Source organism: Dipteris shenzhenensis, chromosome 27 (assembly GCF_047967505.1).
Source record: "Dipteris shenzhenensis isolate YYH24624 ecotype China chromosome 27, Dip_SZ_1.0, whole genome shotgun sequence".
NCBI classification, from domain to species: Eukaryota; Viridiplantae; Streptophyta; class Polypodiopsida; order Gleicheniales; family Dipteridaceae; genus Dipteris; species Dipteris shenzhenensis.
This window is the reverse complement of record NC_141622.1, coordinates 8,944,678-8,970,311: the sequence shown is the minus strand read 5'-3', so window position 1 is coordinate 8,970,311 and position 25,634 is coordinate 8,944,678. Positions and strand designations below refer to the sequence as shown.

The window sequence follows — 25,634 nt, the reverse complement described above, 5'->3', positions numbered from 1 at the left end:
GATCTTGCTTCTACACTACTATACTTTTAGGTGCCATGGCATCATCAATCTCTTTCTAAGAAACAGGCTCAACCATAGGCTGAACTGAGGCATCATCCACTAAAGTATCTTGCTACAAATTTTGATTTTCTAGTGGCATATCAAGTGCAACATCAAAGGAAATGGGTAGCAATCCCGTCAGAGGGTCCAAAGGGACCCTAATTTCTATCAAAACCAACAAAGAGCACATCTGCATTTTAAGCAAAGATAACATCCCAATTAGCGATAACCTTCTTGTCATGGGATTCTAAAGTCTATACCCCTTAGCTTCACTGATGTATCCAATAAAGATGCACCTCTTCCTTGTCATCAAGTTTTCCATGCAACTCTTGATGTATATGTGCATATGCTACACAACAATATGTATGGAAATAGCCCACATTGGGCTTACAAGACCAAACCATGCTTGATAATGTGTCATAACCTTATGAGACTTCATGGGACACCTATTTAAAGTAAAATTTGAGCACATGATGGCTTGCATCTCCCCATCTCCAAAAGTAATCGATTTTTCCTTTCACCCCTTTCCGTTCTATTGAGGAATATACCTCACCATAAGTTGATGTGTAATGCCCTTCTCAGCAAAAAATTATTGCAATGCCTTAGACATATATTGCCCCCCTCAATTTGAATAGATTGGTCTACAACCGGCATGTAGATTTATTTTCAACCAAGGCAACAAAATGTTTGATCACATTGCAAACTTCAAACTGTTGCTTAAGAGCAAAGACCTAAGGAAAACATCTGAAGTCATCTATGAATGTAACATAATAACCATGAACTCTAAGAGACATGGGTCCACAAACTTTGTTATGATCAAACTGTATTTTCATGTAGCCTAGATTGCACTAGCCTTGGGAAAGGAAAACCAATACATTTAACCCAAAATACAACCCTCACATAATTTTTTGGGAGGAGTCTCTAAACGAGGTAAGGCATCAAGCATATTAAGCTTCAGCAATAACATAAGGCTGCCATAATTTACATGCCCAAACTTGGCATGCCATAACTCTGCATCTTGCATGGCAAAGGTAGAAGCCACGAAATCTAAATATGCTCTCTTCTCATAGGCATCAAGCTAAAATAACCCATTGCATAATGTACCAATAAAAACCAAGGCATAATATCTCTCCTTGTCACAAACCATACATCTTTTATCCTCAAAGATGACTTGGTAACCTCTTCAAGAGAAAGAAGAGATAGCAAGTAAATTCTCCTTAATACCAAGGACATATAAAACATCCCGAATGCAAAGATCTGAACCATCCACAGTTGTGAGTGAAAGTTCCCCAATCTCTTTAACTAGATAAGAAGAACCATTGGAGCAAGAAACTATTTTGCCAACCGATGCAATGGATAATTTATCAAAGGATATGGTGGGAAGCACCGCACCAAAATAGTCTTCTCCTTTTTGAGTTTGAATGTACAGGGCTTGTCAAATGATTTAAGACTTGCTCCTTTAAGGAGATGGCTTAGGGCTTCAAATTTGAATTCAAACTAAATAGGGCTAAAGGAACTTAAAGTTGGGGGGTTCTCAATTGCATTGGTAGTTGCAACGAATTAACAAGGTGGTTCATCATGGATCATGACACATGACAAGGTGGACTTGCCTTGGGTAATAGTAAAAATTTGTCTCATTTTATAGGTAGATGCCTTCCCATGTTTGGCAAACATGGAGTAGGAGTTAAATTTAGACATGTCAAGTGGAAATGTGACATATTTTCCCTATTTTCTCTGAATTCTATCAGAGAGAGGACCCTATTATGGGATTCTTGTTCTCTTTTGGGAGATTCTCTCTTAATGGGTAGCTTTAACATGGTAGGATATAGAATGGATAGATGGGACAAAAAGGGGAAAGTGGTGAATTGCAATGAATTAAACATATGGCTGAGATTCCAAGGACCATATAGAAGATATCCTTTACTTGGAGCGATAATCAAGTAGGTCCAATCATAGGAAAGCTAGATTTGATTGGATTTTATCTATCAAAAAATGTGGGAGATGGCAATATCAAATGGGAGAGTAAATCTTTCCTTTCCCTACCTTTTTTTGCTCATCTTCCAATGGGTCTAAAATTGTCTTGGTTTAAAGCAAGCCCTATTTTCTTCCAATCCCCTATGTTCAAAAAAAGTTGGGACTATGCTTTTGGTGGCAAAGCTTCTTGTGATGACAAATGGATCATGGCAGCTAGATGGATCTAAAATTTTCTTAAGGCAATAAAAAAGAGGGCAACCGTAGCTAGGAGCAAAAGAAGACAAGATCTAGAGAAAGCACTTCATGAGCTTGGAGAGGATGAGTCACTAGAGGGACAATAACAATGAATAAATCTAAAGTTTAGGATAAGAGAGGAATAACAAAGCATGTGCAAGCAGCATCCCATCTACCAAAGATAGTGGTGGGTAGGGAAAACCAACAAGGCCGATGAGGATATGTTCAAATCATTAAGGAAGAAACCAGATAAGGAAAACATCACCATGTTGGTCTGGGCAGACAAAGTTGCCTCTTGAGATAATGGCATCTTGCACGAAGTCAATCATTTTAGTTAGATTCTAGGAGACTAGGAGGTTGTTGACACAAAGAGGTTGAGGGCAAGGGATAAATGTAGTGCAATCAGAACAAAGACACAGGTTTGACTCTATTAATTTGGAAAGGTAACTTACTTGTGATGATGAGCTCAAGGAGGCACCAACACTTATGGCCAAGAGAAAGACATTAAGAGATGATGGGCTTCCTGTAGAATTTTGGGGAGATAATAGACCCTAGATTATTGAAGCTTTGAGAAGATACTAGTGAAGCCTTGAGAAGATCTAGTATCCTAGGGTCCTTTTGATAAATGCATATGGTTAAGCTTAAACCCAAAGGAGGGACCAAGAATATTATCACTAATTGGAGATCCTTGGCCATGCTCAACACAAGCTACAAATCATAGCCAAGGATCTAGCATTTAAGCTTAAAAGAAAGATTTAGGTTTGGATAAGGGAAGATAACAAAGGCTTCATCATAGGTATAAACATTTTGGAAGCCATAATTGGGGGATGGAGCTAGTAGTGGAGGAAGGTCGGGACATATGCTTCATAAAGGTGGATTTTATAAAGCATATGGCAGGATGGAATGGGGCTTTATCATTCAGAATTTGTATGATATGGGGGTACAACCAAGGTTAGGAGTTACATTGAGACTCTTCTCACAAATTATAGAGCCAAGGTAGAGGTAAATGGATTCACCTCAAATCCATTCACCTTGAAAATGAACGTTAGACAAGCCTGTCTTTTGTCCCCTTTTCTCTTTGCAATGGCAAAAGATGTACTGGGATGGCTGATTTAGGATAAACAGATAAAAGAGAAATAAGAGGCATCCATGTGGACAACGAGACTCAACTATTATGTGAGCAGCTTGTAGTTGATACTAACCCCTGTCCACACAATGATGAGGTGTCAGTAGGGTCAATTCTTGAATGTTTAGGCTTTTTTTGCAGAGCCTATGGTACTCAAATCAACCATAGCAAAACAAGGGTGTATTCTACCAAATGCCCAATTCCTAGGAAGCGGAGGGAAATTACATAGAATTTTAGAATAAATAGATTTGACTTGTTAACCATTAAAAGCAAATTGTAGATTTGCGATAGAGAATCCCTTATGTGGATAGGGGACAAACAATTTCTTGAGATAATTATATTGGTTATGTCAGAGTATTTTAACCCATGTTCCTATCTTTTTCTCTCCTTGCGGTGTCACTGAGTTCCTCAATAGAAATGGGTTGAGAAGGGATCTCCTAATATTTTGGAAGACAAGGTTTAAGAGGATGTGGGACAATCATTTACTAGAAAAGCAAGCGTGTCTTCTTTGGCTTACACAAAGAAATATGGATTGGTTATAGGGCTATTGCAAGTGGCAAGGGCCATCTTATCTATCAAAGGTGTCATAGAGCCTTGGAACACATTGCTCACCTCTTCTTCAACTGTAGGTTCTCTAAGATTGAGTGGGTAAGAATCCGATATGAAGGTGTTCTTCATTTCACTTCTCAATGATTCTTTTGGGAGATGCTCCTCCTAGGTTTAAAGAAGATTGGACACCGTTGAGAAGTGATGTTTTGTGGTCCCTCTAGTTGCAAAGAAATTATATGGTTTTAACAAGGTATTTTTAAATGTTGTGCTACTTACCATGCATTGGCTACTGTCTACAGGCACAGGAGCCTATCATCACGGACTGTGATGGATATCTACAAAAGATCACAGAAGGTCTCAAGAGAGATGTAGCCGTGGTCTATGAACACATCAAAGTCACTAAAGACGTCTAGAATCTGCAAGGGGATATTCACAATACCCTGTAATAGAATGGACTATCCTAGCTACACACTGGATTGATGTTTTGTGAGCTTTCTATACATGGAAGAATGATTTTCAAGTTGTATATTTGTTATGTTTCTCTACTCCACGGAGTCTGGCTCTCAGAGTTCTTGTAATTGCTATGATATTAGCTTTATAAATAAACAAAAACCCTCCCCCCTCCCCCAAAAAAGAAAAAAAAGAGAGACATCAATCCTGTTTGTAATCCACTTTTCATGTTAAGGCTATGGGCAACATGTGAAAAACTCTCTCCATTCAAAATTTGAATGCCATAGCAATATATCTTCCATTCCATATTTTTATAAAAAGACAATTTGGAGAGTAGTAGTGTAGTATCGAAGTAAAGTGGGAGGAAATGAGAAGACTACATCATGATATGAAAACACCATCATATCTATTGACCGTAAGGCAAGTATATCACCCCATGAACTATTGATTAATTTGATAGTACAAGGTAGCCTCCTTGTCCAATAGCCCCATCAAAAATTGCAAGGCTCTAACATGATGCTAGAAGATTAAGCCAATAGGCTTGTCTTGAACTAAGCAATAATGAAAGTCATCTTGACTTATGGAATACCATCCTAAAACAAAATAGGCACACATTCCTCCATCCATCTCCATACACATGGGTGGCTTTTTGCTTTGTTTGGGTGCATTTTAGAATGTAGAACTCCACATTATATTTTTATCATTATCTTTCTTTGCATTTACAATAATAATATCACTTTCAACTAGCAAATTACTAAGCAAATCTTCACATCTCTCACAAATAGGTCCAACAAGTAAATTCTCATCAAGTGATTTGCCATCAATAGAATGTCAACTTCTTCTCATGGCAATTGTTGACACAAGTTCTCCATATCATGCATAGATGCATGACAAAAGCAAGACAATTTCCTCATCCTTATTTGTGTAGTATCATGCTTCACAAAACCACACACACTATGTAGGGATCGACGCCCTTCAATTCCTTGTAATAAAACTATCTTATCTCCAATCTTTATCTCCCAAAATACTCATGTAGCATCTCACAATTCAGTTATGTACTAAAATCATTTTTGTACTATTTTAACTGCTATATAACACTTTTATAGTAGTGGTTGTTGATCTATCACCGCTCCATACAAGTCATGCAGATAAATAGTAGTCTGTTCGATTAGTCGTAGTCATTGTCATTCCACTGCAACCATGTTGTTGCCCAGACTCCTCACCGATCACGATTCACACTGCACAGTTTTCTACACTGGTTGCTCCAGGGTTGTTGAAGCTGCCATGGAGGCTGTGCTGTCACCTTGGTCCTATGACCTGTTCAAACTGTGAAGGCTATAGGCTGCTGTGCTGCAGCAAGGGCCAAGAGCCTTGTGCTCATGCAAGGGCGGTAGCATGAGCTGCAAAAGAGGCAAACCAAGCCCAAAGCTCACGTGATTGCAAGCAAGAGTGTTGAAGTAGATCGCAATTCACGAAACAGTGCAAGAGAAATGAGCACGACGACAGGTTTGTTTAAAGTGCACCTAACTTTTTCTTAACTCTAAAATCCCTAAAACGTACCCTTGTGGCCACCAATATTATGCTCAATTGGGCTAGTTCATGTCAAATTAGTAAAAGAAGACTCAAGGGACTTCTCACAGGCATCTACAGCCCGTGGCCATGCTATGGGCTGTCCGTGGCCATACAGGTGCCATGTAGGCAGCATGCAGGCACCCTGGCAACAGACAGGCACCATGTCAGCACTATATCAGCAGCCACATGGCAATCGGACAGCACAGCAAACCCGATCTCTGTCGGGACAGACCAGGGGTCTTGGACGGTGAGATCCAGCCCTTGGTCTGGAAAAGGCAGTCCTCCTTGGCCTCATTCATCATCCACCTTCCAGGCTATTACAGGCAAATAGAGCTCCATCCAGCAGAAGTCTACAGGTAGGATCAGGGCAGGATAGGCAGCAGCAGACCCGCACCATCTCCAGGGTTCCTATTGTCCCTGTTCAGTCTGGACAGCCGCAAAGGGACTGCATCAGAGAAGCCCTCTGTTCCAGCTCTACAGTGAGGAATTCCCTCCATATAGCATCTTTCTTTTCCTTTCTACAGTGAAGGCTTTTGTCCCTTCATACAATGCTGATTCTTTCATCAGTTATATTCAGCCCTATTGGGTAGACAGTACTGGTTATTCTTTCCTCTTTGGAGGCCCCTTATATTCCTCCCTCAGATCTTTGCAGTCACTCCACAGTTCTACTTGTGTTTGAGTGCATTATTCTCTCAGTTCAGTTAGTAGTGAGTAGGAGAGAGAGTTAGGTTTTCTTCCTGCTACAGGACCAGTCTCCCAGTGAGAAATGTTCCAGATGTTTCCCCGTCTCTAAAAGGACTACCTGCACTTATTTGCCATGTAAACCGTTCGGTACCACATATGCATTTCATTGCCTATGAGCATCCCAGCGCTACCACACATGCACGTCAAGGCTTTGCCATGGTTCAGCCATATCATCCATAGAGAGTCTATTCCATCTCAACTCCTCAATAGTATGTTCATACATCCACAAGGGGTTATCCTTTTGAAAGCAGTGGCATCAGCTCCCAGGTCAAAGAAAGGATCATCACAGCATGATGTCCCCATGTTGGGCATTATAAAGTGAAGCATAATGCGAGATGTAATAGCCATCAAGGAATATTTTGCTACCCTCCTCCGTGGGTAAACTTACCCAAATGCATCTTTGTCAAGGCATTTGTCTTCATGACCTGCACTCTATTTTCCAGCCATTTCCGATGCTCTTCTCCCCGAGGAGACTTTTTTGTTTTACGAAAGTGGCTGCCCTCCTTTGGGCATCCACTACTGTCATTGAACTATTTCCCCAGCTGAAGTGCTCCCATAAAGACCAAGCCATGCATCATAAAATGGTATTTCAAGTGCCTCATAAATTCCAAAATCAACTGTGTACATTAGGCTGGTTCACAATTAATTGACTACAAGTTCATGGGTCATAGATTTCACCAGTGTCCGTACAGATGCGTGTCATTTTTCATCATCACATATTGTGTCACACAGGGTCCCAATCAGCCTTCAGGCAAGTAACTTTCAGGAAGCACCTTTCATCTATGCATACATATGTTTGCTTTGGAGATGTCTATCCTGCTTCTCAAAGGTACCATTCCAATAAGGTTTGGCAACCAGATTTGTGATTCTTGCACATTCTTTCTCATTTCCTGGATGTTATCACTGTCCTCCCACATATTAGCATCAGCATATATGTTAGCCATCAAGACATGTACTGCAGGAAGGTTAGCCATCAAGACATATACTGCTGGAAGGTTTTCATCTAATCTGACTGCCTTCTTAAAGGCCTGCCTTCCAGTCTCTACAGTCTTCCACCTGCTACAAGCACCCAAGACGGTCAACCATACCACAGCATTAGGTTGGAAAGGCATCTTCTCTACCATTGCCACTGCCTGGTCAATCTGGCCTGCACGGCCAAGGAGATTGACGATGCAAGTATAGTGCTCAATGGCTGGCATAATGCCATATTGTTTGCTCATAGCCTTAAAATACTCTTGGCCCTTCTCCATCAGTCCCACATGACTGCATACAGTGAGAACACTAAGAAACGTGACCATATCTGGCTGTATGCCTTTCTGCCTCATGCCCTCAAACAACTGGAAAACAAGTTCACACTCTACCTGGCGAGCATATCCTGCGATCAATGGATTCCATGCTATGACATTAAGTGTGGGTAATGCATCAAACATGCTCCCACATTTTGCATGCATGTCAATAAGACTGGTTGCCACAATTGATACACTGTCAAACCCAATGGTGTTAATTTGAGAATGCAGTTCCCTTCCAGTTTCTAGATCTGCCATGTTGCCACACACCTTCAGGACGGCAACAAAGGTTGAGCTACCTGGAGACACACCTTGCTCTTGCATCTGTGCATATAGTCTAAAAGCTTCCTTTCTTTTTGCTCTGCATATCCTAGGATCACATTAGTCCATGTAACTACATTACGATGAGGCAAATGGTCAAAGACACGCTGTATGTCTTCGATGCTGTCACACTTTGCATAGATATCTATCAAGCTTGTTCCCACAAACACATCCAACTCAAAGCCACGACTTGCGGCTTGGTGGTGGATGGCTCTTCCTTTAACCAGACACCCTGTTTTTGCAACCTTCCCATAAACTTGCTTCCCCTCTTCCACTACTAACAGGCTACTGCAAGCCTTCAATGCTGCAACAAAAATTCTGGCATCTGGTGAGACACCTTCCTGATCCATTCGTGCATATAATTCAAAAGCCAGGGCACTACATTCTTGCTCAGCATACCCTAAGATCATGATATTCCATGTCACCACATTTCGGTGAGGCAATTCATCAAAGACACGCTGTGCATTTTCCAGGCTTCCACATTTGATATACATGCTCACCATGGTGTTTACTAGGAATACATGTGATTCAATGCCACTTTGTACTACTTGGAAATGAATGGCTCTACCTTTCGCAAGGCACCCTATGCCGACAAACTTCATGTCACCTTGTTTCCCGTGTTCCAGTTCTGCCAGGCTACCACATGCCTTCAATGCACCAACAAAGGTACAATTGTTTGCAGGGACACCTTCCTGGTGCATCTGTGCATATAATTCCAATGCCAGCGCACAGTCTTCTTGCTCAGCATATCCCATGATCATGCTAGTCCATGTTAGCACATTACGAGATGAGGCAATTGGTCCATGCTGCCACAGTGTACATATCCACCAAGGTGGTTCCCACAAATACATCCGACTCAAAACCACTCCTTACTACTTGGTGGTGTATGGCTCTACCTTTCACGAGGGATCTTGGTTTTGCAAATTTTCCATCAACTTGCTTTTCCTCGTCGAAAGTTGGCAGGCTGGTGCAAGCCTTCAATGCACCAACAAAGGTTCGATGATCTGCTGTGACACCTTCCTGCTGCATCCTTGCATACAAAAACAGGGCCAGCCCACCATCTTCTTCCTCAGCATACCCAAGGATCATGATATTCCACGTGACTAGATTGCGATGATGCAAGTTGTCAAAAAGACAACACGCATCCTCCATGCCTCCATGTTTCACATGCATGTCCAACAAGTTAGTTCCCAGGAAAACATCTGCCTCGAAGCCATTCTTTACTATTTGGGAGTGGATAGATCTGCCTTTCTTTAGGCTCAATATTCGTGCACATTTGCTAAGAACTTGGTTCTCCTCTTCTAGTACTGCCAGGTTACTACAAGCCTTCAATGCACCAACAAAGGTTGCATCCGTGCGTACAACTGCAAAGCCCGTGCATCCTCCTATGTGCTTGGCATACCCCAGGATCATAATGTTCCATGACACAACGTCACGTTTTGACATGTTGTCAAAGATATCACGGAGGTGGGGTGGAGACGGGGTGGGGGTGCAGAGGGGGGTGGTGATGGAAAACTTAACAGAATTTTGAAAGGGCGAGTTGGGGGTGGTGGTGATGGAAAACTTGACGGAATTTGGAAGGGGGGGGGAATATGATGACCTACAATGCTTTGCCAAATATTTTTTAATGTATCAAGATTATTGAGGGCGATAATGGATGGTGGGTGGATAGCTAGGTCATCGCAGCGAGAAGGGATTAAAGCAAACTCGACGATGAGGATGGGACTGGGGTGGCGTTAGATGGAGAGGGAGGATGGTCTTGCGTGGGGCTTGGAATTTGGAATAGGATGAAGCCTAGATGTGGAGGAAGAAGAATGAGGGGATGGAGAGGGGTTTTATAGGAATGGAGGTAGTAGGGGTTTAGGGATAGGGTTAAAACCCTAGAACCTTCCCATACCCATAACTTTCCATGGTTATCTCAGATCGCTTTTTTGTAAAATGGAGACATGTTCAAAATTTTTAGCTCTACACATTGGTCTCTTTTGGTTTGAATTTTTGTTTAAGTTCATTATTTAAAGAAATATTAAATTTCTTAAGCTATTAATTAAAGGTTCTGCTTGGGATGCTTATTTTTTGCTAGAGGAGTGCTAGAGTTGGAATTTTTTTAAAACTCTCATTCCTGATAGTTTCTAGTTGGTTTTTTTTCTCACATACTTGCCTATGTCTACTTTTTACTTAAGATGCTAATCTCTCCGACAATGGAATCAAATATTGGCTCTTTCCCATGGCCTCTGCAGAATAAGCAGGGTGTATAGGGTGTGTAGGGTTCCAAGGCTTTTTGTTGCCTACAGATATATTGGTGTTGTCATTTGTAGTATAAGTGTAGCTTAGGACCTTGGGTCATATTCCGCTGGAGAGACATAGGTCAAGTGTGGGAAGAAAACATTGCGCATGCTTGTGTGATAGGAACATTCATCAATATGATTGGGATAATGAAGGACTTTTGCCTTCATTAGGGGCTTTAGGTTTAGAAGGAGGATCCAGGGTTCAAATGGGGCTTCAGGGTAGAAGTAGGTTCTAGGTTGGAAGGGGTCTTTAGGGTTCAAAGTAGAGTACATGGTGGAGAACTCGTCCCCCTCGTAGATCTTGGAGGTCAAGGATTAAGGAACTACTCTAAGAGGGTAAGGGTTTAGGGGAAGCATAGGAGTGGGAGAGAAAGGAGGTGTGAGAGCATGGGTATGGGGAGAGAGAGAGAGAGGAGAAGGGAGGAGGAGAGGGAGAGGAGGAGTTGTAAGGTTGGAGGAGAGGGGAGTAGGAGACAAGGTTAGGACATGCTTTTAGATGTGGAGTGCAAGATAGCATGGACACTTGGAGGCAATTGCATAGAACACCTAAATAGAACTCAACACAATGCCCCAAAGAGTGTGGGCTTCATTCCATCATGGGATATTTATATAAGTTGGGAGTTTTTCTCTCTGCATGTAGGAATTGTAAGAATATGTCTCTCTACATGTAGAACTTGCATCTAGAATGTGCATGCACAAGTTGCATGTAAGAGCTACATGTAGAACTGCATGTAAGAGTTGTGTGTAGTAGTTGCATGTAGGAATTTCACATAGAACATGCATGTAGGAGTTGTATGTAGGACTTGCATGTAGAACATGCATGTAGGAACTGCATGTAGGAGTTGCATGTAGAACATGCATGTTGGATTCCTAAGAGAGATTATTCCTAGCCTTATACAAGTACAAGCGGAGGTAACCGCTACTCCACATACACATTCTATGCTACTTGAGTTCATGTTGACATAGAGTTAACACCCCCACATGCTTGAAGATATGCATGGGATCCAAGAAATAATTGATCTATAACCGACCCCAATAAGGAAGCAAGTTGGCCTTCACCATAGAATGGTCAAGTATGACCTTCATAAACCACTTTACTCAAATGTTTAGAGTATCATGCATCCAAATGATCACTACATCGTGCAACCGGGGCCAACTTTTTGAACCTTAGAATTTTCAGGTGATTTTTTAGACTAGGATTTATCCTGCCATAAATATGCTTTCATGTAATCACAAATCAAGGTTTAGGTTGTTGATGTGATATGTTTATTCCAGGATATTTTGTGGGTTGATGAATATGCAAGGCGCAAGGGCGGAAGCAGAGGACCTTCTACAGGAGGATTGACTTCAATTGGTCACTATATTGATCAAGTTCAAAAGCACATTTTGATCTTTCATCGACAATTATCGCTCGAAGGAAAATTGAAAATTATGAAGTTCAGGGTCCTTAGTAGGATGGTGAAGATGAAGCCTATCCATCACACGACAGATCATGCTGTTTTGATAAAGCATAGCGTTGCTTTGTTTTTGTTCTCAGACACACGATTCAGACCCCTCCATAGCATCATAGCCATTGCAGGAGTAGCGGATCCCCAAGATATTGATAAAGAAATCATTCAACCCACTCTTCTTAGACAAGCCAAAGAGGGTGCAAAACCTAGCAAAAAGAAGCATAGTCTAGAGTGAAGCGTGCCCTAAAGGGCTGATCCTTGTAAACTCTTTCTGAATTAATAAAGCGTGCCCTAAAGGACTGATCCTTGTAAACTCTTTTTGAATTAATAAAGAATACAATTTTCAGTTGATTTCTTTCTTTGTTATTATTTCCTTTCTTTGAATTGTATGTAAGTTAAATAGAGAAAGACACATTATTATTACACCTACTTTTTTAAAGACTTTTATGCATAGATAACATGAAATAGTAATTAGGCATGCACAAATAGTCATTAGGCATGCATGAAAACATTATGCATGCATGGTCCACATCAAAATTCCCTTAATCAGGATGTTATTTTTATGCCTCAAAGCTCTACAAATATCAAAGATGTGTATGCCTCTCCATAGGGTCTGGAGCTCCACTATCAATGGTGCCATATACATGTCCATATACTTTGCCTTGGAATTCTGTGGCACAAGGCTGACGAGCATAAGGTCTCCCTTCTTTATTGTGGAATGTTGTAATTTACAAAAACTCCAGGCCATGTTATCTAGGACATTGAGCGTAACCCAAAAGGATGCACGCCATCCATTGTGAGCCCAAGGCGTAAGTTATGAGGCTCTGTAGCAAAGTGTGAGCACATTTTATATATGTGCTTCCGAGCAATACAATCTAGAGGACTCCTCATAATATCATCAGTGGAGCGATGTGTATCATGCCATGCCATCAACCCTACTATGGACTTGCACCTAAACATATGCTCAGTGCTGTATTCTTGTAATGACAAAAAATGTTTCAAAACTTTTACTAGGATTTTCTCACCCTACAAGTCCAGTCTCTAGCGAATTGCCCCAGACTTTGGACAGCTAATGTTGTTCTCATGCTCATGATGAAAGAGAATACAATCATTAGGACAAGCATGGATAGATTATAATCCATCCCCATATTTGTCAACATCTTTTTCTCTTCATCCCTTAATGCAAGTATGGTGTTTGGTGTAGGCAACATCTTTTGGATTAACCTATTGCAATTCATAAGATATGAATAATTGGTAAGATAAGATCTAAACATTAAGAAACAAATAATTTTTAAATGAAGAACCAATTTACATGAGCTGATATAAATGCAGTTACCTCAATAAAGCCAAGACACTAGTGTCTGACCAACAATACATTGCTCGCAAACTTAAGATGGAAAGGCAAGTCCTAGTTTGACATTAGAGAACCATCATACAAGGGTGTAGATTGAAAATCCTGCATGATGTTCTTGGACTTGGACATCATGTGTACATGTGACATCGTGCTTCTAAAAATTGCAGATTCCATCATATCATCCGTACCCTCATCTTGGATGTTTGAGAGAGTATCATAACTTGGGACATCAAGAAAGCTATCCTCAAGCTCCAACTGTGATCTATGCATCTCTCCATCACATGAATCTTCCCTAAATCTCCTTGATTGCATGCCCAATTTTAGTGCAAGTGTAACGGGTGGTCTATTGCACTCTGCATCATATAAAATGGGTTTGAATTGTAAACAATGCTAGTTTGCACTCGCAAGTAATCACAACCTTGAGAAACATCGACTCACAGTTGAATGACCTTTAGGAATCCAAAAAGAGTCTTGCAAAATCTCCACATAATCTCACATGTATTTGAGAACAAGAAGATGCGCCCATTGAATTTGGTGCTTGCATTTTTTATAAGGATAGATGCACCTCACATGAAACCACTCTTCTCTCCCATGCATTGGGCCTTCTGCATTTGAGCTTCCAGTCCCCCTATCCATCTATACAAATCTAAAACACGCCAAACAAATATAGTGCACCTAAAAATATTAGAGATACTCTATTTTGTCGGTATGTGCATCCGTATGTTCATCGATATGTTTATTGGTAATTAACGAGAAACATACCGATGCTGTGGATTATCTGCCTCCCAACCCAGATATCAAAAATTATACTGATGCCTCTGAGAACCAAAACTTTGCCTAAATGTTTTTTGGATCAAATGTGTTTTGTGGTGGCTCCGAGTTTGAAACCTGTCGCTTTCACCCTCCCTTATCTCCAAGACCTCTCTAGCAAGCTTCCTCTCTCTCCACCTACCTCTCTCATTCTGCCAAGCTCCTTTCCCACCTTTCTTCCTCTCCACCCCACGTTCTCTTTAAGTATGCGATTCTTTCATCCTATTTTTTTTCTAAGTGACAGATTTCGTTTTTAGATCCTTGGCCAAGATTTCAAACAAGTTTCTAACATTCATGAAAGAAACAAGCAACAAGAAGAAAATGATTGATTTGTTGTTTCTTTTTTGCTTTGCTCCCTTGCCTTGCCTTTCTTTCTTGTTTCTATTTTACATTCTACATTCCCTCTTTTTTGCATTCTGCATTCCCTCTTTTTCCACATTTTGGCTTCCCTCTTTTTCCCATTCCCCATTCTGCATTCCACATTCCCTCTTTTTGGCAATGTGAATTCCCTCTTTTCCACATTTCGCATTCCGCTTTTCGTATTTTGCATTCCGCATCCCCTTTTTTCCACATTATGAATTGGCTTTTCCGATTCAACATTTGGCCTATCCTCTTTTTTGCATTCCGCATTCTGCATTCTGCATTCCCTCTTTTCTGCATTCCACATTTCACATTATGCATTCCACATTGCCTTTTTTCCGCAGTTTTTTTCCGCAGTCTGCATTCGACAACCCACATTTTTCATACCCTCTTTTCCACATTTTAAATTCTCTTTTCTAATTCTGCATTCCACCTTCCTTCTTTTTGGTATTCCACATTCCCTCTTTTTTCTACATTCTCTCTTTTTTGCATTCCACATTCCACATTCTCATGTTAATTAATTTCAAGTTTTTTGTATAATTAGTTTTGTCAATTCAACACATCAATTCGAGTTTTTTATTTTTGGTTTTATTTGTGTTGTGTCAATGTAATAGCTATGTCTAGTTGTAGGTCCTCAGGATCAAAGAGTAGACAAAGGTCCATGTATTCATGAATCTCACAAATGAGTCTAACCAGCTACTACTGCTAAAGGAGTCTGTAGCTAGCATGAGCCCAGGCCAAGCATCCATACTTTGAGAGGCTCTCCAATCTTGCCAAGGGATGTCCAGTCAGCCCTTTCCCATCATTCCGTATGGTAGGCCATGTCTGGTAGCCATCAATCACCTTCTTAGATTCAAGGATCATCAGCAGTGTTGAGAGACCATGCTCAACATCATGTGATTACATGTGCATAGCACTGACACATATAGAGTGCTATAAAGGAAAGGGTTAGATGCCCTAACCCTAACCCTAAATGGGTTTATATATATTCTACATTTCCAACTAAATCTAGTGTACAGTTAATCATTTGTGGTGTGCTCTCTAGCTGTGTCCTCTCTCCTCATCTCCACTCTTCTCCTCTCCCCTCATATTTTTTCATGGTATCAGAGCATGGTTCAGCCTTCCACTGAGGCACCATCCTTGTGAGAGAGATTGAGTGATTGAGAGATTGAGAGATCCAATTTTCTCTTCTGTGAGAGAAAAAATTCCATTCATTTTGAAAGAAGAAATTCCGTCCATTTCCGTTCATTGAGATTTCTTTCTTCTGTGAGAGAAAGTGAGGTGTAAACAGAGGTGTTGAGATATTTCCTTCGAGAAATCTTGAGAGTGATAAAGAAAGAGGTAGAGACCATTGAGAGATTGAGAAAGAGAGCTCCCGACATCAACAAAGGCAGTATCTATGCCAACAAAATGACACCCGACAGTAGTAGTAGCTTCCATTCAACGACCAAGCGGTTCATTCTCACTCTTATTCAAAGCACTGCACATTTTGTGCAAGCTAGAGCTTCTGAACCAGCTTCTCATAGCCTCCAAACATCTGTGAGTAAGCTTCAAATGGTGGCTCCAAAGCCAGGCTTCATCGACCTTCTACAACCAGCTAGCGGATCTCCAAACAGTGGGCTTAGCAGATCTCCAAACGGCAAGTTCAGCAGGCTCCTAAATGACTAGCCTCCAAGCCCAAAGCAAACTATGCAGCTCCTCGGAAGGCTTTATAGCTCAGCTCATAGGTCATAGCACGAGAGGCTCTCCTACGCGGCTATAACCAAGAGCTTCTACAACACCTCTCCTACGACTCCCTCTATGGCTGATATCCCTACGTCTCAACGGTCGCAGACGACATGGCTTTAACGCACCTAGCAAGCTCCAAATCTTGCTCCATGAGTAGTCCATAATGTAGCTTTGTGTTCTGGGCGGCTCAGCCAAATATCCAATGGACCGCAAGCATTGCCACATCTACAATCTTCATGGACGAGCCAAGCTCCAATGTCGAGAAACCCTGCAGCACGCAAGTGCTATAGCACGTCTCCAACTAAAGCATCTCAAAACTCCACGTTCAACCTACAACGATCATTGCTAGCCCGCCTTGCACATAGTTCCAACGAGTAGTGACCCACATCCTCTGCCAGTGGAGCAGGGTCCATCGAGCCTCCATGGCTCCCTTCAGCAAAAGACTGGCCCACCACCCACTTAATGGCTCACAAGAAGAGTGCCTCCACGAAGCAAACAACGAGCGCCTCTACCGCTCTCTCTTGTCTAGTGGGGCTGCAAAGGCTCAGTACACAAGCAAACGACTCCAAAGCATATGCAATGAGCTACATGCAAAGCACATGAACCAAGACTTTGCAAACTCCCCAACGGACTCCACACATGGACGAAATCTCTGAAGATTCTATCAGCATCTTCAAGATTTCGTATATTCACAAGGCTTGCTAGCCTCATGACACGTGGTGCCCTATCCGCAAAGGCCACATCATCACCTTCCCTATTTGCCATGTCAGTAGTTGGCACCCGTGTGCCACATCATCTGAGGAAGCCTATCCTCCATGTCATCATCCATGTGGCAGTCGCTTGCCACGTCAGCCAGTTGACATGTCAGCCTCATCTACCACATCATATGCACATCACCTGCTACCTGTCATTGCCACATTATCAACTGAGACCCTAGTCAACTTGACCTTATGTTAGTCAACCTGACCTTGAGTTAGTTAGCTTGACCATGGTTGGATCAATTTGACCTTGGGTCAGGTCAGTCAACTGCCACCTCAGCTATCCAGTCAGCAGTGCCCCCTGTAGGCACATTGTACCCTTGCCAGGCACATTGCATGTGAATCCCTATGCCACCTCATCACACAATGTCCCAGAGGCGCACCCCTTCACAGGGACAGTCATAGCATGTGACCCCTTGACTGCCACATCATCATTGAGCACATTTGCACTCCTTTTGCCCCTCCAACTAGATCAAGCCGTATCTCTTGATCCAGGACGAATTTGAGGGCACTCCAAAAAGAAAAATCGCTCAATCTTTTGTGCTCTACGCAGTCGTCACATCATGTGCACATTTTGGCACAAGTATCACTCACTTTTGAGCCTCGCTGATAAATCCACTTCCTACATGCACATCAACCTCTAGATCGACGCGTCTCGCCCAGCACATAAAAAGAACCAAAGAAAAAGAAATTATTTGCTATTCTTTCATTGATCGATGGTTGGTATAGAGCTCTGGATCAGAGTAGAGTAGATCACCATAGAGGAGACGATTTGAATTCCTCCATGTTGCCAATCTAATCCATGCCCAAAATTCTCGACTAGTTCCTACTTGGAGTCAATCCCTATGCTGACATACGTGTTCACATCATCACATTACCTGAAACTTGACATTCGTCAGTTTAGTGAGCAGACTAATCATCGCGGTGGATACTGATTGCAATTCAAAAGAGGATTTCAGCTATCAAGTTGACCAAGTAGTTCAAGATCCTTGGTACATCAACAATGGTGCATCATCTCATATGACAAATCATCACGAATGGTTCACAGAGATGAAACCATTAGAAGGTCAAAAGAATGCAATCTACACAATAGATAATACACCGAATCTAGTTCAAGGGACATGCATTATCCCTATGAACAATTTCACTGGTACGTTCCTCATTTTCCTCCTCATGCATAAGGCCCTTAGAGTGCATTCTAGCTCTATGCCATATAAGTGAAAATGCCAAGAGTGCAGGAAAATATTGGCATGTACTACAAGGCCCAACATTCCCACTCACTGCTTAACTCTCTTCTTGTGCCCCACACACCATAGTAATTCTAGCAGTGGACCCTCTAGAGACAAGTTGAAAGGAATTCCAAAGAAGGTAAAAGCAGATAGCCCTATTACTCAAAGTCACTTTGAGCGTCACCTCACTCCCATCATTATAGGGACATAATAAGCGACATGATTCATCAATTAAGGACATAGTTTGAGTTTATAAATCTCAAATTGCCCATGGCTAAACCATCCTTTTGAATTTGAAAAATGTCTTTTATTAATCTGAAATAAAGAATTTCTATGACTTTAAAAACAAAGTCACAAATCAAAGGCAAAACAACAAATAAATTGGTTGTTTTAAAAACACTAGAAGCATGCTTTATACATGCTAAAGCTTGCTTGTGCCTATTTGACATGGTGACTAGACCGCTTATGTCACTGATATTGCTTATATCATAGATGCATTTACTTGCATACTATCTCAAAGCATGATGATCAAATTATAAAACTATTTTAGGGTGTTTAGATGAGTGCTAACCCTATGTGTGCTTTGCTCCAAATCGTTTTTAAAGGAGGAATTGATAAATCACAATTGCAATGGTGTATTTACATAGTGATAGGATGTAAGAAGCTTTAAATATTTTGGTTGTTTAACAATTATCCAAGGGAAAATGAGAGAGGGCTACAAAGGAATGTCACATCATCCAAGGGTGTATTGAAATAGCGATATGGTGTAAGAAGCTTTAAATATTTTGGTTGTTTGACAATTATCCAAGAGTGTATTTATATAGCTATATGATGTAAGAAACTTTAAATAACTTGGTTGTTTGACAACTATCCAAGGGACAATAAGAGAGGGCTATAAAGAAGTGTGACACCATTAGTCTAGTTCTTATGATGTAAGAAACTTTGAATATTTTGGTTGTTTGACAACTATCCAAGGGACAATAAGAGAGGGCTATAAAGAAGTGTGACACCATTAGTCTCGGGGGGGTCACTCATCATATGTAACCCTATCACGTGAGTTCAACAGAAGGATATTTTTTATTTCTAAATTTACAGAAATAAATATACATAAGGGACTATTTAAAATAGTTTTGGGAAAATTTTACAGATTTGTATAGAAAAGGGGTACATTTTATTAATGAAAATTTTACAAATAAGGGATTTTAGAAATAGGCCTTGAACGCACGTGGTATGGATGGTTTATACATAGTGACCCCCCCGAGCCATTAGTCTAGAGAACTGTCACATCTTCTCAAGGGAGTGTCAAGGGTAGAAAATATAGCACCATGGGGTGTTATTTCCCATGGTCCCCTCTTTTTTCCTTTATTTCCCTATTATTTTCCCTCCATTTTCCTTATTGCATTTGCATAGCATAAGGCATAATATAACTATTTCCTCTCTTTTTCTCCTCAAGGTCATAAGGACACTAGGCCTCTCTCTCGCATTGGTCTTGTTAGTTGAGGCTCTTGCTTGCCGTTTAGGTGTCAAGTTTGATTCTTGGAATTGCCTCAAACGAGTCAATCTGCAAGTGGCTCCTGGGCGTTGTCACTACACATTCAATGCTTCTCGAATAAGCCACCCTTTCGCATCAAGTTTTGTAAAAGCCACATGGTTTGGGTATGCCTGAGGCTCTAGCCCGCCATGTCGTGTGCGTGATTGAGTTTGATTCCTAGAATTGCTTTAGATGAGTCAATCTTGACTGCTTGGCATGGTTGCTACAAAGTAAATACACTCACCCTGTACACATGCAAGACTCTTGGTAAAGTTCATCCAAGGACTTGGCAATCAGATGTATGATGGAGGATATTTGGATGCTCGATGGATGCAAGTGGACTAGACTGGCAACCAAGGGTCGACAAGAGGGGGTTATCCATAGAAACGAAAAACGCTGCTTGTCAGTGTAAACACGTCTAACTCGGATAGGATCCACCCTATCCACAAAACTTGAAACTAGAGGTGTACCCAACATTTGTCTCGCTCTCTCAATGTAAGTGTATGCATGTACCTCCAATTTGGAAGTTGAGAAAGATACATCCCGATTCCCAAGGGGCCAGGGCGATAGCTTTGAAAGCACCTCGCGACTTGGTGTAACAAATGTCAAATAACGTCGATGCAAGCTGGCGAATCTCCATCAGAGAGCTCAAAGCAGATAAGGCTTCATTATAGTCAACACCAATGCCAGTACTCAATACTACTCATAAAAAACGGACTTCACGTCTTTCCTACGTGCTTTCCCTTCATGCGTCAGCTGCTGACGCGCTATGGACTTTAGAGCATGTGATGAGTATGTTTCGTAACCAGACACTGTCTGAAGGGTCGTTTGAGAGAGAGAGAGAGAGAGCGCGTGCGCCCCGGCCCCGCTGTTGAATGCAACTTGATAAAATACTTTCGTCCAGGAAACCTGGGTTCAGTGTCGGAGTTCCGTGGTGGAAGCAGACGAAAACGTGCCATGGCCAAAGCACGTATCGTCTATCGCTTGGCGACCAGCTCAATTCTTCTTGGTATACCGCCCGTGACGGCCTTCCTGGATATACTGATGATATTAGCCTATCTCAAATGCACCAAATTCTACAAGTTGCTCGACCCAGCTCATGGAAACGATCTCGCCTCTTTCATGGTACACACACATCTATTTCTTAAAGAAACCTTGTGTTTCGGATCTTTCGGTGATTAAGTTGCGTGGGATGTTGCAGACGATACCAGTAATGCGACGGAGGTTTTTATCTGCTTTCTACCACAAGAAAGAAATGCATCTGTTGTTTGATCTCGCATGGACGCTACTAACTGGAGTCCAACTCGAGAATTCTCTAGGAAGCTGGTGTTTCCTGTACACAACCGCGGTGATGGTTGTTCTTTCCCAAGGATTCTCTCTGGTTATCAATTATCCGTTTAGTTTTATCCTCAAGAATCGACAGCATGGTTGCAGCGTGGGATTTTCCGGGGTGTTATTCGCTTTGAACTTCATACTTTTAAGCCATGAGCCGCCCCCTGCCGGTCGACTAACTTCTCCAAGGGATGCCCTCGCTGTAAGCGTAGGGCTGCTAGGCGTTTTGCGAGCCGTTGTTTCAGAGACGTGCTTAATAAACAACGCCTTGGGGATTCTGGCAGGGTATATGTATGTGAACACGCCGCCCATAATGGGAGGACTGCTGGTGTGTGGGCTGGTAGTGTGTAATGAGGCGATGAGGGTGGGCTGTGTGTGTTTGTACACATGGGGAAGCGGAGCGAATGGAGATGGCGGAGTGTTTATAGGAGGAGCAGACAAGGGTATTGGGAACGATGGCGATGAGGTAGATGGAGAGGAGGAAGGGGCCGTCGATGCTGAGCTGCAATGGAAGTGCAGAGCTTGTTCAAGCACCAATGGTGTTTTCTGGGATAACTGCGAGACATGTACAAAACCCAGGGCTTGATATCTAAAGCACCAATGGCGTAGAGCTTGTTCAAGCACCAATGGTGTTTTCTGGGATAACTGCGAGACATGTACAAAACCCAGGGCTTGATATCTAAAGCACCAATGGTGTTTTCTGGGATAAGTGCGAGACATGTACAAAACCCAGGGCTTGATCTCTAAACCTTAGATGTATCATGTATAGGTCCCAAAAAGCCATGCCTGTGCAAACTGAATAGTCGCTGATTACAACCTTACCTCCACATTATTTGAACACGAGCATTAAGCCCACATTTGTATATATCACACTTGAAAATTAAAGCTTAGAATATGTGTCGTTTAACTTGAATATGATCAAGACCTATAGCAGCCGCATTTGTATATACAAACAACCACCACTTGGAAAAGCTTAGAATATGTGTCCTTTAACGTCAACATGATGAAGACATATACCAGCCCACATTTGTGTATATAAAAACCACCACCACTTGAAATATATTGGAATATGTGTCGTTTGCAAAATTTGAAAATAGAAAAACACTTGGAGAATGCGCGCATCCTTAGTTTATTATACTTTCGTGAATCTCACCCAAACTCCTCGTCCATTATATTTGAGTATTCTTTAAATTTTTTAAACTTAAGTAGCTATTTCTTCAGTTGAATTTCATCGTGTTTCCTTCAATGAGTGGAGCAACCACCAAGCTTATCTTGAATGCCTTTTCTTATGAAACCTTGTAGAAGAAATACTAGTTCTGCACAATAACCCATGAGCTATGTATGATGTAGAGTAAGTATTGGCTTGGAGTAGATGCGATCTTTTGCTTTGAATTTATTTGGATGATCACAACAACCAAGCAAACAAATTATGGAATGGACTAGAAAAGAAAAGTGCAAATTAAGAATAAGATTTACATTTAGAATGTTGTGTAAACCTTTCGATCATGAAGGAATCATATCTTCAAACAAATCAATGTAAAGGATGATGATGATAATAATAATGTATGTATAACTTGTATGAATGCTGTTGTGTACATGCAAGAATAGATTATTTGAAAGAGATTAAGTTTTTATTCCATGACATACAACCCCCCCCCCCCACACACACACACAACATGCACACATGCACACACAAGCACACACGCACGTGCACACGCACGTATGCGTGCGCACACACACACACTGCTACACGTGTGCATGCGTTCGCATGCATGCCCCACACACACACACACACACACACACACACACGTGCATGTGCCTACACATGCACATGCATGCATGCACCCACACACATGTGTATGCATAAGCATGCACGCACGCACAAGCATGCAAGCATGCATATCTACACACACGCACACACACGTGTGTAGACATTGACGCACACGCATAGAGTGTGTATGCATGCATGTGTGCTCACACCATGAGTATTTCCCTTCAACACATTTATCATGTTTTTTCTACATATTCACAAAAATGACCAAGGATGCTTTTATTTTTGTGTGACAAGAGATGACATACATGTTTTTTAGAAGTGACATGCTCAATAGTTTTTGTTAGCAATTCAAAATATTACAAATTCACTTGCAATATTATTTACAAATTTTAAATGTATCAATTTATTATTGTAAATCTTTGGATTAAATGGCAATCTATCACAATGAATAATTTTGTATGTAAATTTGAAAAGCTAGCAAATAGACCAAAATTTTAATTAAATTTTAACATAGCAGAATCCTTGGTCGACAATGAAAAAAAAAAAGAAGAGAAAATGAACACTTTTGTAAATAACTAAATTGAATGTAAAAATATTCATGATCAAGGTGATTACAAGCACAAGCTAAAGCTAGTAAAGTATACTTCAAGGAAGTTAACACGTTATAGCTCTAGTAGCATTTCTTGTAAATATTCCATAAGTACATTGTTCCTTGAAAGTTGAAAAAAAATACAAATTTTTTATCTTAAAATATTTTATTTTGTCTATTTGTATGTAATAACAAATATTACTTCATAGATATATATTAACCAATGAATGTGGATACATAAATGAGAGAGCTAACATTCTTTTGGAATACAACTAGCATACAAATATAGGTGGGAAGCTAGCTAGCTTGGATGCCTCTTAGATGGCTCATTGGATATCCAAGAGGCTAGTAGGTGAGGGCATCTAGTTACAAGCTAGCTAGCTATGGGTAGCCCTAGTTGGCTATCTAGTAGGGGCATTTAGCTACAAGCTATCTAGTTATGAGCACCCCAAACTAGTCAACTATCCCAACTCTAGCTATCCAACCAAGCTAGCTATTTGGCCAAAATAGCTAGCACTAGTACAAAACTCTCTCAAATTTGACATTAATTTATTATGCTTTTTACTTACATAATGTAAAATGTAGAAATAATTTTGATTTTGACGGGTGTCAAAATAAGCGTTGATGTTTTTTGCAGCATAAGCACGGATATCAGCTACTTGCTTGCTAACCTTGTCTACCTCCTACTTGTTTACGTTACCTGCCAGACTACCTTACCTACCAGCTCATCCACCCTTCATAGGTAACTTCTTCTCTTTTGTTTGAGACTGGCACTCATCTCTCTTGGGAGAGTCGTGTGTTGTAGTCATTTTTCATTAATCCATATTTGTTTTGTTTTTGTTGTAGACTAGCCCTCATCTCTCTTGTGAGAGTTGTGTACTGCAGTCTTTTTTAATTAATTAATGTTTGTTTTGTATTGTGTTTTAGAATGGCACTCATCTCTCTTGTGAGAGGTGTGTTGTAGTCTTTCTTTATTAATTAATTTTTTTTTTATATTGTGTTTTAGATTGGCACTCATCTCTCTTGTGAGAGTTGCGTGCTTTAGACTTTTTCTACTTATTAATGTTTATTTTATTTTGTGTTTTGAATATTAGCACTCATCTCTCTTGCCAGAGTTGTGTGTTGTATTCTTTTTTTATTTATTAATGTTTGTTTTGTTTTGGGTTTGAGACTGGCACTTATCTCTCCTGCGAGAGTTGTGTGTTGCAGTTTCAGTTTCTATATAAAGATTTGTTTTTATCTGAGGAGGCTGGCACTCATCTCTCTTGAGGAGTTGTGTGTTGTAGTCTCACTTTGATAAACATGTTTGTTTGTAGGATCTCTTAGTCTGGCACTCATCTCTATTACGAGAGATGTGTGATGCAATCTAAGCTTAGCCATGTTTTCATAAATGCTTATTCTGGAACTCATCTCTCTCTTGGGAGTTGTGTGCTATAGTCTAAGTTTAGAGATGTTTCCATAGACACTTAATCTGGCACTCATCTCTCTCATTACAAAAATTTTGGACTAAAAAAGGGTCCTTTAGAGAATCATTAAAATATTAGAGGCATGGATATTAAGGGAATATGGAATCCGTCAGGGAGATTATGCCATGTGGACTTCTATGTAATAGAGGCTCCTTAATTCTAGGAGAATTTCCATCCATTTTTCAAAATACCTCAAAAAACGCCATTGGTTCTTTACAATAAAATATTGCCCATGGCAGGTCTGGCCTGACATGGGCCTAACCATGTCAAGCCTCCTTGTTTTCCCCCCATCCAAACTAGACCCCATCTAGAACTATGCTCACGTTTTCCTTCTAGTTCAACAAACTTTGACTTCCAAACCAACTCTCTCACTGTTCTCTCTCTTCCAAAACGTTTCACCTCCTCCATGCACTCCAAAAATGCATTCCTGCCATCTTGTAGCACCTTGTTCAAACTATCTCTGTTCTACTCTTGATTAGTCTTTTGTCCTCCTCTTTGTGCACGTTTTCTTATACATGCAAAAATTTGTCAGAGAAAACTTCCGTCCAAGCTTCTTGTTTCAATCTACTCTTGATTAGTCACTTTTTCTCCTCTTTGTTCACGTTTTTCTTATACTTGCGAAAATCTCTCACAAAAAACTTCTACCCAAGCTCTATTCATCCCTCCTCTCTT

At 40.9% G+C, this 25,634-nt stretch overlaps 3 protein-coding genes across 3 annotated transcripts; 1 reads left to right on the top strand and 2 right to left on the bottom strand.

Moving 5' to 3' along the window:
* Nucleotides 1-6,306: 6,306 nt before the first annotated feature.
* Nucleotides 6,307-9,056, bottom strand: LOC147883832 (putative pentatricopeptide repeat-containing protein At3g11460, mitochondrial). Its single transcript, XM_087398867.1, has 3 exons — nucleotides 8,378-9,056; nucleotides 7,479-8,225; nucleotides 6,307-6,389 (listed from the first exon to the last, which is right to left on the bottom strand). Exons 1-3 carry the CDS (start codon nucleotides 9,054-9,056, stop codon nucleotides 6,307-6,309), a joined length of 1,509 nt encoding a protein of 502 aa, XP_087254993.1.
* A 19-nt stretch (nucleotides 9,057-9,075) lies between these two features.
* Nucleotides 9,076-9,741, bottom strand: LOC147883831 (pentatricopeptide repeat-containing protein At4g18520, chloroplastic-like). Its single transcript, XM_087398866.1, has one exon. It carries the CDS (start codon nucleotides 9,739-9,741, stop codon nucleotides 9,076-9,078), a length of 666 nt encoding a protein of 221 aa, XP_087254992.1.
* An 11,004-nt stretch (nucleotides 9,742-20,745) lies between these two features.
* Nucleotides 20,746-21,719, top strand: LOC147883830 (uncharacterized). The gene is made up of 2 exons (XM_087398865.1): nucleotides 20,746-20,926; nucleotides 21,003-21,719. Exons 1-2 carry the CDS (start codon nucleotides 20,759-20,761, stop codon nucleotides 21,717-21,719), a joined length of 885 nt encoding a protein of 294 aa, XP_087254991.1. The 5' UTR covers nucleotides 20,746-20,758.
* The last annotated feature ends 3,915 nt before the right edge of the window (nucleotides 21,720-25,634 follow it).

Coding starts and splice junctions, on each gene's coding strand:
- LOC147883832 (XM_087398867.1), bottom strand. CDS start 9,056: ATGATCATGGGATATGCTGAGCAAGAAGACTGTGCGCTGGCATTGGAA. Junction 8,226..8,377: donor CTTTGACCATTTGCCTCATC/GTAATGTAGTTA, acceptor GCAACATGGCAG/ATCTAGAAACTGGAAGGGAA. Junction 6,390..7,478: donor CATCTCCAAAGCAAACATAT/GTATGCATAGAT, acceptor TCTCTGATGCAG/TCCCTTTGCGGCTGTCCAGA.
- LOC147883831 (XM_087398866.1), bottom strand. CDS start 9,741: ATGTCAAAACGTGACGTTGTGTCATGGAACATTATGATCCTGGGGTAT.
- LOC147883830 (XM_087398865.1), top strand. CDS start 20,759: ATGGCCAAAGCACGTATCGTCTATCGCTTGGCGACCAGCTCAATTCTT. Junction 20,927..21,002: donor ACGATCTCGCCTCTTTCATG/GTACACACACAT, acceptor GGGATGTTGCAG/ACGATACCAGTAATGCGACG.